Source organism: Macrobrachium rosenbergii, chromosome 1 (genome assembly GCF_040412425.1).
Source record: "Macrobrachium rosenbergii isolate ZJJX-2024 chromosome 1, ASM4041242v1, whole genome shotgun sequence".
In the NCBI taxonomy this organism is placed as follows: domain Eukaryota; kingdom Metazoa; phylum Arthropoda; class Malacostraca; order Decapoda; family Palaemonidae; genus Macrobrachium; species Macrobrachium rosenbergii.
In genome coordinates, this window is record NC_089741.1 from 66903942 (window position 1) to 66919224 (window position 15283).

General features: G+C 34.9%; 1 protein-coding gene across 1 annotated transcript; it reads right to left on the reverse strand.

The window, feature by feature from the left end:
* Positions 1-9622: 9622 nt before the first annotated feature.
* On the reverse strand, positions 9623-10164 carry LOC136840653 (uncharacterized). The gene is made up of 2 exons (XM_067107353.1): positions 10008-10164; positions 9623-9879 (listed from the first exon to the last, which is right to left on the reverse strand). The coding sequence occupies exons 1-2, from the start codon at positions 10162-10164 to the stop codon at positions 9623-9625; spliced, it is 414 nt and encodes a 137-aa protein (XP_066963454.1).
* Between the last annotated feature and the right edge of the window lie 5119 nt (positions 10165-15283).

A 15283-nucleotide genomic window follows, 5' to 3' on the forward strand; every position in this document is an offset into this window, starting at 1 on the left:
AGGTTTTATACCAAATAAGCACATAGGTCAAAATGATCTCTGATCGAGAACTGTATCTTATTATTTTCACTTATTCGGTATGCGTGTAATATACATCCACCGAAGTTACATAAGACTTAGAGGCTGTATTAAAACTCCAAGCATTTTATAGAGGTAAACCAGCAATGGCACACACACGCACACACACACACACAGAGAAAGAGAGAGAGAGAGAGAGAGAGAGAGAGAAATAGTTCCGACAGTTGATGATCATCAACAACCATTCAGGATTGTTACATTTGAAATTATTTTAAACAATTGGTCATACAGGTTTATAAGCCTTTTGTTTCTATCACCTGGTCCTTAGGAGAAATGCGAGACGTAGATTGATTTTTTTTCCTGCATATATAAGCCACAAAAAAAAACAGATTATACAAAAGAAATGGATTAGCCTTCCTTTTGTAGTCTAACAATGTGAACAAATGGTATAATCATTATCATTATTGAAATTTGCATTCCTCAAGAACTCATGTGGGAAGAAGCGTTATCAACTCGCTTACCATTAATCAATTAAAACACGAGAATTTCGTCTACTCTGAAAACATTTCCATCCATTACCTTGACATCACCAAATCCCTTTGCTCTTTCTCTCCTTCTTTTAGCACACCTATTCATACCTGACGCTTCCCCTTCATTAGTTATGAATAATTAATTATTAATAATGGAAATTAAATGATCAAAAAGTGGAACTAGCAGAAAAGTAAAGGAAGGTTAAAAAAGTTGAAAATGAATGAAATGATGTAAGTCATGAAAACGGAAGGTGGCAGTGCTGACAGATGTATCCAGTGTGTTTTAAAGAGAAAACACGAGAAATGGATAAAGAAGGGAGAAGTGACCTTTGCTTTCGTGTCAAAGAGCCATTCATCTTCTACTCTCTTATCAAGGTTTCAAGTTGCAGAAATGAAGAAAATGTAAAGGCGATAAAGAATGAAATAGCAAAAGGGGAGGGGAAATAGGACTGATCAATCAAATAAGAACCGCCTATGTCACTGATAGACATTTTCTCATACAAAGCGGATGCAGACGTGAATAGTACGAATAACTTATCAAACCATTTAGTTACGGAGTCACGCTTTCCACGAAAAGTATGCGGGATAGGGAATGTTAGGTTGAGTTAAGTATACCTTAGCTTTACCAGACCACTGAGGTACGTAAGACTATCGGTCTATGGAGTGAACACAAAACTATATATAAATGGTAAGGTTTTCATTATTTTCCAGAGTTTGGGTACATGGTGATTCTCTAGCACTTTCAAGAAACAAAAACAACAAAGCATATATGTTTTTAAAATGTAATATTCAACAAATGATCTCGGGTAACTCGAGCGTATTTTCTACACAGCTCTGTGTAATGGTACGTTCCCTGCTGAATGGAACGCACATGGTGGAGTGCTGCTACCTCTGGGGATAGTATCAGGAGGCCTTCTTCCCGCCTTGATAGTAACGTTTTCGGGGCGCTACATCAAATTTGCCTTGGCCTTCCAGTATGAATAGCTTGGGAAATATCAGAAAACTCCTTATTTTCATGTTCTCTCAGTTACGAAAAATAGTGCTTGAGTCCTGAACGAATGGTGTTAATAAGTTATATTTTCCAGGATATCATAATTCTGTTTAGTGCAACATTTTTAATCATGCGTGCTGATGAGCATACCATCAACATTTGTAAGATATCTTAATATCAACTCCATATTGAATTTTGCTCTCTATTTGTCAGTGTTTGCGCAGATGTATGTTCTGTAAAATAATCCATCTATTTTAAAAGAGGCCGTTGTATATCTTGCTTGGTTAGGAGATTCAGAAAATAATTGCAGTTCCCGTTACATCCGCTTTTATGAAACTGTCATTTCAGCTGAGTTTCGGGACAATTGAATACTGAAAATATTTGATCATTTAGCTTCTATCTATACAGTTCAGTGAATATAATAAGTGTGTACGTGTTAGACATGTATCTTTATAGTATGTAAATAAATAATATCCCCACTGAAGGATTAGCATGGTTATCCGAATATGTGTCAGACACAAAAAGCAAGTCTTGTCATTTCATCGCGTTTTGCTTCAAAACTTATGTACTCGAAACCTGGTACTTTGTTGACCAGAATGCTTGGTGAATAACAAACATTCTCAGAATGTATTGTTAGACATGCCTTGTTCACTGTCTAAATAAGCTTTCTATTAATTGAAACAAAGATGCCATTTATTATTCAGATATTTGCTGAACACTGTGCAACGTCGCTACTGATATATCCTCAGATAAGACCTACATTAGTCTATACTGATATAAACATATTACTTGACAGATAGATTAATTAGAATTTCCAGAGACTTTATATATATATATATATATATATATATATATATATATATATATATATATATATATATATATATATATATATATATATATGTATATATATATATATATATATATATATATATATATATATATATATATATATATATATATATATATATATATATATATATATATATATATATATATATATATATATATATATATATATATATATATATATATATATATATATATATATATATATATATATATATATATATATATATATATATATATATATATATATATATATATATATATATATATATATATATATATATATATATATATATATATATATATATATATATATATATATATATATATATATATATATATATATATATATATATATATATATATATATAATGTAAACCTTGGAATGTGCTATAACCTTTGTACTTGGCCTTCCATGAGCCTTGGGTTTGAGTTCCCTTGCTTGAGGCTACAAACAGATTTTATCCTCTTTTTATTCACTTTCCAGTATTTTTTTTTTTTTTTTTTTTTTTGAAAAGCGTGTAGGACAGACTGATCAGAAAGCAAAAGTTGCTTGGTGGATTATCAGGAAAGATCCTTTCTTCTTTTCTAATTTTTTCCTTCTGAGCTTTTTATTATTTCGAAATCCATCCTGACTGTCCTCCCCCAGGTCGTTGTGGCAAACCTGGTGGGTTTCTAGTTTTCCTTACAAGGTGTGCCGACCCAACCTTGTCAACCAGTTGCCTCCAGGTCTTTTTTCAATGATATATGGTCTGATTTATTCATACTATCAACAAAATTATTGTAAGTAATGTAAATACTGTTGTGGTTGATGATAGTCACGAGTGTATTTGTTAATTTTGCTATTGATTTTCTGTTGTTCATTTTAATTCTTCTGTGACACAATGGGCTGAGCACTGAGCCTGTTACTCATTGCAGTAAGAAAATTGTAAAGTACTTTACTCAAATATTTGGGGTTTAAGGTAAAATTTTCTTGATCTCCAGTTGGGGCCATAACTAAAATTTGATGTTTTTGTCTGGGACATTTGTAAGTAATAACAAGTCAAAGATTAAATTTTTAATTCCAGGGTTTGATGTCCCTGAGTTTATTTATTATTTTAACTTCCAACATGCGCAAGGTATGGCTGTATAGACTAAGTCAAGAAGACCTACTTATCGTCAGAAAAATTTGGAGTGTAGTTGCCAAGAAGCTCTTTGTTTCAAAATTCTCAGTATAAGTTCTACAATGTTTACACATCTGCTGTTTACTGCAGTCCAAATATCGATGATTCTATATATGACTGTCTCTTAGAAAGGATTAGTATAACTCAGTTACAGGATTCAAAAGCTTCATTCGTTATTTGTAGATACTATAATGCAAAGAACAGTGAGTGGCTTAATTCAAATTCCACAGATCAACTTGGCCGGTCTGCTCTTGGGTTCTGTGTATCCTCTGATTTTGTCCAGCTAACTGAGGAACCCACGCATATTTCTGGTAACAGACTAGACCTGATATTCACAGATGTTCCAGTTATTGTCAAGTCCAAGGGCTACGAACACAACTTCTGATCATTGTCCTATAGAGGTGGACATATCTGTCAATCAGTATATTCCTAATGCAACCATTGGAAAAAGTCTGGCTGAAATCTAGAGCCAATTGGAATCAGATTATTGAAGCTTGTCAGGCACATAATATTTCAGATGCTATATTAGATCCTGAGCCCAAGAAGTTAAATGAAATATTGATGACTATTTTAATTAGTTATGTTCTTAGAAAGGCCATCAAATTCAGGACAAATGACCAGCTATAGTTTGATGATAGATGTAGATGAGCTTACCTGACAAACAGAACAAATTCAACATATGGAGACGAAATCGTTCAAATGAAAATTACACCATTATGTGAAGGAATTACTCATCTTCATCTGTGCTGGACCAAGTTGGTATCAACTATCTTTGGGTCAGACTCATCTTCCATTCCACCACTACTAACAGATGATGGTAGATGGGTTACTGTCGCAAGGAAAAAGACTGAATTACTTCACCAAGCTTTTAAATCTAAGCAATCCACTAAGGATGTCCCTCTCCCTGATACTTGTCATTGTGAACCTGTTCTTAAAAAATTTGCATTTCACTCTAGGGATGTTAAGAAAATTCTGGATAACCTTGACAGCTGGGGCGGAGAAGATCTTAATGGTTTCTCCCCTTTGTTAAAAAAAAAATATAACGTATTGTCTCCCAAGATTAGTAGATTCTATAGATTTTTATGCCGGTGTAATATCTTTTTGGATGAGTGCAAGCTTTATAATACAATGCCTGTTCCAAAGAATGGCTTATCTGCTGACTACAATAACTACAAGCTAATTTCTATTTTCCCTGTGCTCACCAAAGTTGCTGAAAACTTATTTTTAAGTCACTATAGTATACAAGTATGTGGACTCTAAAGAACTATTAGCTGATAGGCAATATGCATATAGGAAGCAGTTAGGTATTTTTAATGCTCTTTTAGGTTTAACATGCCATTTGTAAGGGACACTTTATAAGTCTTGAGTGCAGAGTAATTCAGATAGATATTAGTGCTGCTTTCAGTTTAGTAAACCAGAAGGCACTTATTTATAAACTTCAGAATCTTAGAGTGGGTGGATATGTTTTAGGATTACTTTAAGATTTCCTTGCAGGTAGGCAGCAGTGAGTTGTCCTTTATGGGATTTTTAGTGAACTGAGACGTATTGTGTCTGGAGTTTGATGAGGTAGTGTTCTTGGTCTATTTTTAGTGTATACAAGTGATGTGGTTGTTGTCCTGGAAAACAAGATTGTTCAGTATGCCGATGATGCAACACTTGTGGTGGTGGTAAAGTCTCCACTTATGAGAAATGAAACTGCCCTCAGCCTTAATCGAGACCTGTACCAGATCAGAGAATGGTGTAGTCGGTGGGGTATGAGGCTGAACTCCAGTAAAATGAAAACAATTGATTAGTAGATCTCGTACAGATTTTCCACCCCATTCTCCCCTTCAGGTGGATGGGTCTTTGCTGAATGAGTCTAAAAGTTTCAGCAAATGCCGAACGAAAGTTAGGCATTATTCATCAGGCCTGGTATATTTATAGCTGATGAAATCTATGCAACCTGTTTTAGGTCATTTGTGCTTCCTTTACTAGAATACTGTTCTCCGGTATGGATGCCGGGTTCTGTCAGTGTGAAGAGCACGGAAAATTCACATTCCAACCTTTGGATGTGCTGGAAGGCTTTACCTTTGATCTCTTCCGGGATATTCATCTGTGGGGCTTCCTTTTAGAAGTGCCCATCTGCAGAGGGAGTGACAGCTGGAGACATTTAGGGAACGCAAGATCGGAACGGAATATCCAGTTGAAATTCTACTGATACTTCTGGTGTTATTCTAATTTTGATAAAGAAGAAGAAATAGTACATTATGGCTAAATATGTTCCAGTCACTGAATAGTAAATCATATCCAGAGAATTAATGTTGATCCTGTTTCATTGTCACTTTGACCTGGAACCCAGTTTTGTGGTAAATGAGTAGATTAATTCTTTATCCATTCTTACGGGAGACTATTAAATTTCGTCTCAGTTATTTTCTTGCGAGTAAGTATATATAATTCTATTTTCTTATGGTTACTTGCTTTTGTGTTTTATTCTCTTTTTTTATTTGTATATTTGTTTTTTATTCTTTTACTTTATTTTACTGTGTGATTTATGAACAAGTCTTGTCAGTTTATGCGTGAGCAACCCCAGTATCATTATTACAATTCCTTGGTTGTCCTCCTCTCTGTAACTGGCTTACAGAGTGTTAATATGGGTTTTTATATTATCTAGTCGAAGCACGAGCTAGTGATCTCTCTCTTCTCCCAATGTGACATGATGTGAGACTGGAGTCTATCTCCGAGCACATGCAATGGAGGTATCTTCGAAGAGAGGAAGCAAAAAAATCAAATAGCTAAGTTGTGTTTTGTTGATTATATTATAGTCAATATGAGGCGAATGAAGTTTCGTTGCTAAGGCAATTGAGTCATATTGATAAAAATGTCAAGCGGAGGTGAAGCTTTAGGCATTTATAAGTGAACACAGATGTGTAAATAAGAGGTACATTCTCTCTAGAAAGTTCTACAACGTTTGAGTTCGACCATCATACAAACCTAAATTAATTTTTCACTTAAACTACAGCAGTATATATAAATATCTATGTACACACACATATATGTATATGTATATGTAGTTTATATATATATATATATATATATATATATATATATATATATATATATATATATATATATATATATATATATATATATATATATATACATATATGTGTGTATATATATATATATATATATATATATATATATATATATATATATATATATATATATATATATATATATATATATATATATATATATAAAGAAGCAAGTATAGAAAAATATTTTCTTTACAAAAGAATGATATATCTTAACAAGGAAAAGATGTTTCTAAAAATTTCATCCAGTGAAAGTTAGTGTTCTTGAAATAATTATGCCAGCAGAAATAGCCGAGGAGCACACCCTGTCCTCCCTTTTTCCAGTGAATCGCTTCTGTGATCCAAAACATTTACAGAAACAATGTTTCCACTTGCTTAAGTTTTCACCCACCTGGTTGTTTCACTCAGACAAAATCTAGAGATCAGAGGGTAATAATTTTCTTCTCTTGTATAATTTCTTTCTTCATTTTTCTTTTTACATTGTGCTACTTGCACCTACTCTCGGGTTCCCTTTCTCCCCTTCTTTTTAATACTACAGAACTATACACTCTTTACAGCAGTCTGCCGTTCTCGATTTTTTTCTCACAACCAAACCATCTCAAGACTCTTAGATCCATCCTTTCAAACATGTTAATCATTTGATCACTTCTACATACGTCTACATTTATCTCTTTTTTTTTTTCATTTCCCTTATCTTCCTATACTACATAATCGATTCCTTTGAACAGCTTCAAATTTTCTTTTCCAAAATCAACATCACCAATTTACTTCTATAAAGAAGAAGTGCATTAAAATTATTTAAATACATGATTACGTTGGTTTCCAAAAATATTCTATATCTCTTCCTGATCTTTTACAAATATCGTGCTGCCTTTCTTAATTCACCTATTCAGTGGCTCACTTCTCCGTTCATCCTTCAACATCCATTTTATTTATTCCCATGCAACCCTAAGAATTAGCCATTTTCATCGTTCCTTAGTTACTCTTGGTAGTAGTTGCTCCTTGCTCCTTGCTCCTGCTTATCATTTACTGCCACAGTATTAACACTAAGTAAACACTTTCAATCTATTTTACAAGCACGTGCATTTTCTTTTCACTATCCTAGTCATTCACATCCTTGTACCTAAGTTTAATTTCATTTCTCTGATTTTTTTACATAATTCCACTCATAAAGATATTGATAAGCCACACATAAATAGTGCACCATTGCCTCAGACCCACTTGTGCACCAACCAGTCACTTAATTATTTACATATAATGCACTACTGCTTCCACTGTATAACTTTGTAATCAATCTCAAAGACTTTTCTTTAAATCTGATCATCAACAATACCTTCTATGCAGCATGTTTATCAATTTTGTCGTAATTTTTGTTTTTGAATAAGTTTATAAGACAAAAAATTTTTATTTTATTTAAAAATTTCTAAAATAGTTTTTACAATAAGCAAGCGATGCACATATCCTCTTCCATTTCTAAATCTACACTGTTCTTCACCAACCATGCCTTCTTTCACCTATCTTTTCTTAGTAATAATTCTACTATATACTTCCTTGGTATAATAGATTACAATTGTAATACTCCTATAATTCATACAGTCATCTTCATCACCTTTTTCATTATGCAAAGAAAATATTACTCCTTCCACCAACTCTTCAAGAACCTTTCTCTTATTCAGGCATATATTACAAATATTACTATGATACTTAACCACCCGTTCATCACTATATTAGAGTATTTCATATCTATTCCTATGAATTGGTGTCTTTTTGTTCTTAAATCTTTTTATTCACTCCCACAAGAATTCTGAAACTTATACAAATACCTTCCATGTTTACGACATTCATTTCTGCCTTCTTATCACTAACATTTAACAAATCAAGATACACATTCCATTGATAAAGGATTGCATTCGTTTCCGGGAGCGTATTATCTATTGGAATCTCTGATTAAGATTTTCCATAACCTTTCCCACAGTCTTTACTCACTTGTAAAAACTTGTAATAGATGAAACCGTTGTTTAAAGCTCAAGAAGATATTAGATAATACTTAGTGACCAACACTTGGGTTAACTTGTGCTGTTTTTATTTTAATAGCTCACAAATCATGCAGACACGGCTTCATTTATTGTGCCCTACTGTTGTATTCTCACAGTATTCTTTTCTAGGGTCATTGTTTTTGCAATTTTAACTCTTCAATTTCTCTTTACACTTATTTATAAAAGAACCTTTACAAATACTTTTTTTCTTAATTTTGTCATTTGGCCTACCCTAATGTCAGTCTCACTAAACACATTCTACTGAAGTTCAAAGTGTTCGATGAAGTTTGTGTATATACATACAGTATACCTTTGCGTAGAAATATATACAGTAATCTTTCAATTAATGGATCACTATTATCTGGAACTCGACATTATCCGACACAACCGGACCAGGGATCAAGGCACCGAAGAAATATGATATATATAAATCTAAAAGAATTTGAAAAAACCGCCCTCCGATGATTGGTAGTGATGCGCGGCCTCAAGAAAATGTTGGTAACACTGCCGACTCTCAGACTGACCGGGTAAGGGCTTTGAAGTTTCCCTGGTGGGGGTTGGTCGGATGGCTTTATGCCATGCAGAGGAGGGGTAGTAAGGATGGGCAGAATGAGGCTCAGAGGAGGGGGATGCTTTGGAAAAAGGAGGTTAGATTTATGGAGATGCCCCGACCATACAAACCCTTCACTAATCCGTGTGGCCAGGTCAGTCAGTGCCCACTCCCAGAAAGGTTGTCAAAAAGACCTTTGGAAAGGATTGGCGCTCATGGAAATAAATGAACTCCTCTTTGTTAATGCTACTAGGACGTTGGTTGATACCAGTGGGACAGTTACTACTACTAGCTGGGCAGTTAATGCTACTAGTAGGAAATATTTTACTACTAGTGGGATGGTTACTGCTACTAGTAGGGCAGAAACTGCTACTGGTGGGACAGTTACTGCTACTTGAAGGGCAGTTAATGTTACTGGTAGGGACAGTTACTGCTACTAGTGGGATGGTCACTGCCACTAGTAGGGCAGTTAATGCTACTAGTAGGACAGAAGCTGCTACTAGTGTGATGGTTGCTGCTACTAGTAGGACAGATACGGCTGCTTGTGGGACATTTACTGCTATTAGTAGAGTAGTTAATGCTACTTGTAGGACAGTTACTGCTACTATTGGGGTGGTTACTGCTACTAGTAAGGAAGTTAATGCTACTGGTAGGGGCAGATACTGCTACTAGTGGGGACAGTTACTGGTACTAGTGGGGCAGTTGATACTAATACTAGGAAAGATAATGGTTACTGCTACTGGTAGGGCAGTTAATGCTACTAGTAGCACAGACACTGCTACTAGTGGGCAGTTACTCCTGTCAGTGGGACAGTTATTGCTACTAGTAAGACAGTTACTGCTACTAGTGGGGCAGTTATTACTACCAGTAGTATAGTTACTGCTACTGTTGGGCCAGTTACTGCCACTAGTGGGACAGTTACTGTTATGAGTAGGGCAGATACTGCTACTCATGGGATGGTTACTGCTACTAGTAGGGCAGTTAATACTACTAGTGGGACAGATACTGCTACTAGTGGGACAGTTACTGCTGCTAGTAGTGCAGATATTGCTACTAGTAGGACAGTTACAGCAACCGGCGGGACGGTCACTACTACTAGTAGGACAGTTACTGCTGCTAGTAGGGCAGTTAATGCTACTAGTAGGACAGCTGCTTTTTCTATCGACTATGACGACTCCTTTTTTACCTTTACTATTATTACGTAGATTAGTCAGGCAAGGTCAATATTCTTAACTTAGAGCGATAGCCACTTCTAGGATAGCTACTAGAGGTACCGCTAACCCTAAATGAGACCAGTGATAAATACATTTCTTTTTTTTTTACATATCTAGTAGGTGAAAAAGTACGCCTTAAGTACAGTGCTTTAGAAAATCCAATACCATATAATCAGTCTTAACATTCATCCAAGAGGTGAACTAGACTTTGGTTCATCAGTTAGAGCATCAGTGCATGTTTCACAAAGCAATGCCTTTTTTAATTTCTATACAATGAACCCAGCTCTATACGCAACAATAATGTTGGAGCACAGTGACAGCTAACGAGAACTAGGAACATGTGTAATTATCTTAATTCGGTTCATCCAGGCAATGCATTACAATTATTAACCATCAACCTATTCCTCCCAGAAGAAGCATTTATTGCCAATACAGATGAATTCGCAACATTACAAGTAGCCGACATTTTTATGAAAGTAACTACAAGTGACCCATACAACTTCTCACAATAAAACCCTGATACTTAACTGAGTCACAAACGGTCACAAACAAGTTAGATCCCATTAATCCGGGAATTCAGAAATGTCAAATTTTTTGAAAAATTTGACTTCACTTAATCCTGGTCAGGGCATCTCCATAAATCCAACCCCCTTGCTTTGGGAAGCGGGTGGAGCTGGGGAGCAGTTTCTATGGCTGGGAAGGATGAAGAGGGTTAGATAGACGTGATAGAGCTTGTTTGGTTTCATGTTTTTATGTTTATGAAAAAGTAATTCACATTTTATTAAATGAATGTGTACAGTACTGAGCTAGAGAGAGAGAGAGAGAGAGAGAGAGAGAGAGAGAGAGAGAGAGAGAGAGTTATTTATGTTTTATGCTTCTGTATTCTTTCTTATATTTTTACTGTATTTTCTCATTATTTACTTTTTCAAATCAACATATGAACGCAATCCTGTGTGTAGGCTGCAGTAGAGAGAGAGAGAGAGAGAGAGAGAGTTATTTATGTTTTATGCTTCTGTATTCTCGCTTATATTTTTGCTGTATTTTCTCATTGTTTATTTTTTCAAACCGAAATATGAACGCAATCCTGTGTGTAGGCTACAATAGAGAGAGAGAGAGAGAGAGAGAGAGAGAGAGAGAGAGAGAGAGAGAGAGAGAGAGAGAGAGAGTGACCTGAGGCTATGTTTACATCGAAGTTCAAACACAGTAACACACACATCCTTTGCTATTTTATGTATATTTCATGCTACAGTATCTCGTTTATATTTTTACTGTATTTTCTCGTTTTTTATTCTTTCAAACCAGAAGATAAAGGAGTAAGGTACGAATGTATGAACACACTCCTCCATCCCTTCGAAGAACTTGCTACAGCATGTTAGGTTTTGTGTTGCCTACATACGAAATTCCGATTTTAAATATTTTTTACGGCGATTAGAGATGAAACACCAACAGTGATAAAATATTCTCTTGTGTACTGTTATAACGTGTGATAATCATGGAGTCAACTAAACTTGTAACGAAGTATGGTACAGTAAATCAGACAAAACAGAAAATATGGCAATCATGCCTACGTATGCACGCACACGTTCGATGGCGTTGTGAACTTCCTGGGTTTGTTTAGTTTCGTGTTTTTATGTTTATGGTACAGTAATTGATATTTCATTAAAGGATATGTACAGTACTGATACACGGTAGAGAGAGAGAGAGAGAGAGAGAGAGAGAGAGAGAGAGAGAGAGAGAGAGAGAGAGATGTACAGTACTGATACACTGTAGAGAGAGAGAGAGAGAGAGAGAGAGAGAGAGAGAGAGAGAGAGAGAGAGAGAGAGAGGGGGTATGTATACAACAAAGCCTAGGCAGTAACACGCTCACTCTTGCACTATTTTCTTTATATTTTATGCTATAGTATTCTCGTTTATATCTTTACTACGTTTTCTCTTTTTTTAAGTTTTAGAAACCAAATTATAAATGCAATCAAATCCATAGGGTACATATGTATGCACACACTCTTTCCATGCCGCAGGAGAGCTTGGTACAACCTGTTTGGTTTTGCCTTGCCTACATATGAAATGAGCATTTTGAATATTTTTACGGTGATTAGAGATGAAATATCAACAGGTATAAAATATTGTTTTGTGTCCTCTTACGTGTTAATCACACTTAGAATCAACTAAACTTGTAATAAAACTTTACATAAATCAAGCAAAGCAAAAAAAAAAAAAAGATAAAAAAAATGTAACAAGTACACATGTATGCACACACTCATTTGATGGCATCGTGAACTTCTTGGAGTTTTAGTTTTGTATTTTTATGTTTATGATACTGTAATTCAAATTTCATTAAAGAATTTGTACAATTCTGAGAGAGAGAGAGAGAGAGAGAGAGAGAGAGAGAGAGAGAGAGAGAGAGAATCAGGAAACAGCTATTTTGTGATTTTGAGGGCTTTTCTTTAACATAAAGTATGTTAGTTTACCTTTTATATCCATTTTACATTTATGTGCAAAAATAAAAAAAAGAATAAATAATAATTCCATTAATACATTCGTTTCTTTTAGCAACTGAAAAATTATTTTCTTAATTCTTTAAGTAGTAGGCTCAATCAGCTGATTCTGAGAATATAAACATTACAAATGGCGGGACAATCATTTGTTCATATGTATTACGATAATAATATATCAGTGTAATAATACAGTATAAAAGGATTCTGTAAGTAAAATAACAGTTTCATTACCATTACCTTCATCTTAAATACAGCTGCAATAGACTATTTCACTTTTGCAAATGGATACTATTAGTGTAACCCATAGGCTAGCCTAGGTCTACAATTCACACATAGCCTACACATTCTTATTTTCTGTATGGAAATACAATATGGTAACAACTGATAAGGAAGTTGTTGTTTAGAAAAAGTATTTATGCAATATATTTTGTACAAATACTTGGAAAGGGTAGATAATTGCCTTTTGCATAAATTTTCCAGTTTAAAGTGTGATGGTTGTTGTTTACAAGCATAAGGAGTGTTTACAGCTATGTGGTATTGACAAGGTTAGGTGAGGAAGGGTACAAAATTGCCCTTCATCACCCCTAGATCTTTTAAATCTCCATTATTCGGATTTCGCTAATAGCCGACGAACCCTTGGCTCTATTAATTCGGATAAATGAATGATTACTGCGATACAAAAATATCTGTACACGTATCTAAGTACTGACACAGTCACATATTACAATGATTGGAAGTAAATCTTCTGTAAAAAGCTTGTTATGTCATATCACAGTTAACACTCATGTTACCATATACAAAACTTAAATGCTTTATCTTATTTATGATTTCGTTTTGGGTCTGGAATTTCCAGGGTTATTTTTTTTTTTTTACTTTACATCTTCATTTTCAAACTCAAGTAAGTGAAATCCAACTAAGTCAAGTACCCCTTGAAACACACACACACACACACACACACACACACACACACACATATATATATATATATATATATATATATATATATATATATATATATAGAGAGAGAGAGAGAGAGAGAGAGAGAGAGAGAGAGAGAGAGAGAGAGATATATATATATATATATATATATATATATATATATATATATATATATATATATATATATATATATATATATATTGCTACAAATACACCGTTGATAATTTTGGTATTCTGGGTGGCAATGGATAAAAGCTGCAAATTTTTTACATCATCAAGAAATCTATTGTATTTTATTAAAACATCTGACTAAACAGACTGATTAAGGCAACTCTGTAGATGAATAAATCAAGGGAAAACCTATGGCTTGGGCTTTCTCCATCAAGAGGGAAGACCATGTCAACAAGACACATTTTTCAATGTACCCTTTGCCTAGGAATAGAGTTCTCCAGTGATCAGAGACAGCCAGTAGAATTCTGTAGATGCAGTTGTCTAGTGTTAGGCTCTGCTGTAGTGAGTTAATAAAACTAGTTAGGTAGGTCATTTTAGTTAGTGGCATTGCAGAAGTAAAACTCATTTGGGGAAGGTAATTGACTGGTCGAGATGAATAACTTACTTATCCAACACCTTCGCGCCTGAAAGGGAGTGAATGCCTTCTTTAAGGGGGAAATTTTCACTCATTTAGAAAATTTGCCCTCCAGTCCAGTAGCTAGGAAATCAAATTTCATGGTGGCTGGAGAAGACCCCCACTAGGGGGGACAGATGTAGGCATCCTAACCCCAATATTGTATGATATTGGGGGACAGAGAGCCATTAGGGCACAAGGACCAGTCAGGATAGTAATTGGGCTGCTAGGCTGACCCTTAGTTAGTCTTAGCTATAAGACTTTGACCTTTGTGCTAGCTGTTATTGCTTCTTCCAGATATAATGCTGTATTGTGCCCGCCACTGGAAAAATAGGGCCTCTACTACCGAGGTCGATCTCACTCCACACCATACCTCTACAGCGCAAGGTCCCTTGAATCTTAACAATGCTAAGCTGGTGCTGTTCCGTCCTCCTACCACTGGCCACGTGTCGGGACTTCTGCCGCTTGAATTCATCTTTTGCAAATGAGCTCCACGCACAGATGCAATAAGGTACATCTTGAAGTTGCAACTAACACCAGTGTTCTTTTCCTAGTTCTGAATTTCTCTCCATTTTTAGTATTTCCAACTTTTCTGTCTGCCAAACAAAGTCCCCTTGTTTCCCTCAGCCTAGCATGCACATTTGCCCTCTTGACTTGTTCCAAGCCTAAATTAAGTTTACTCTGTGATAATAATTAGAACATTCCCACCATATTGTTACTATGTGCTAATTAAATCTAATTAATACTTCCCTCCATCATAAATAATTAATTTCATGTGAGAGAAAATCTGTGTGTAAAT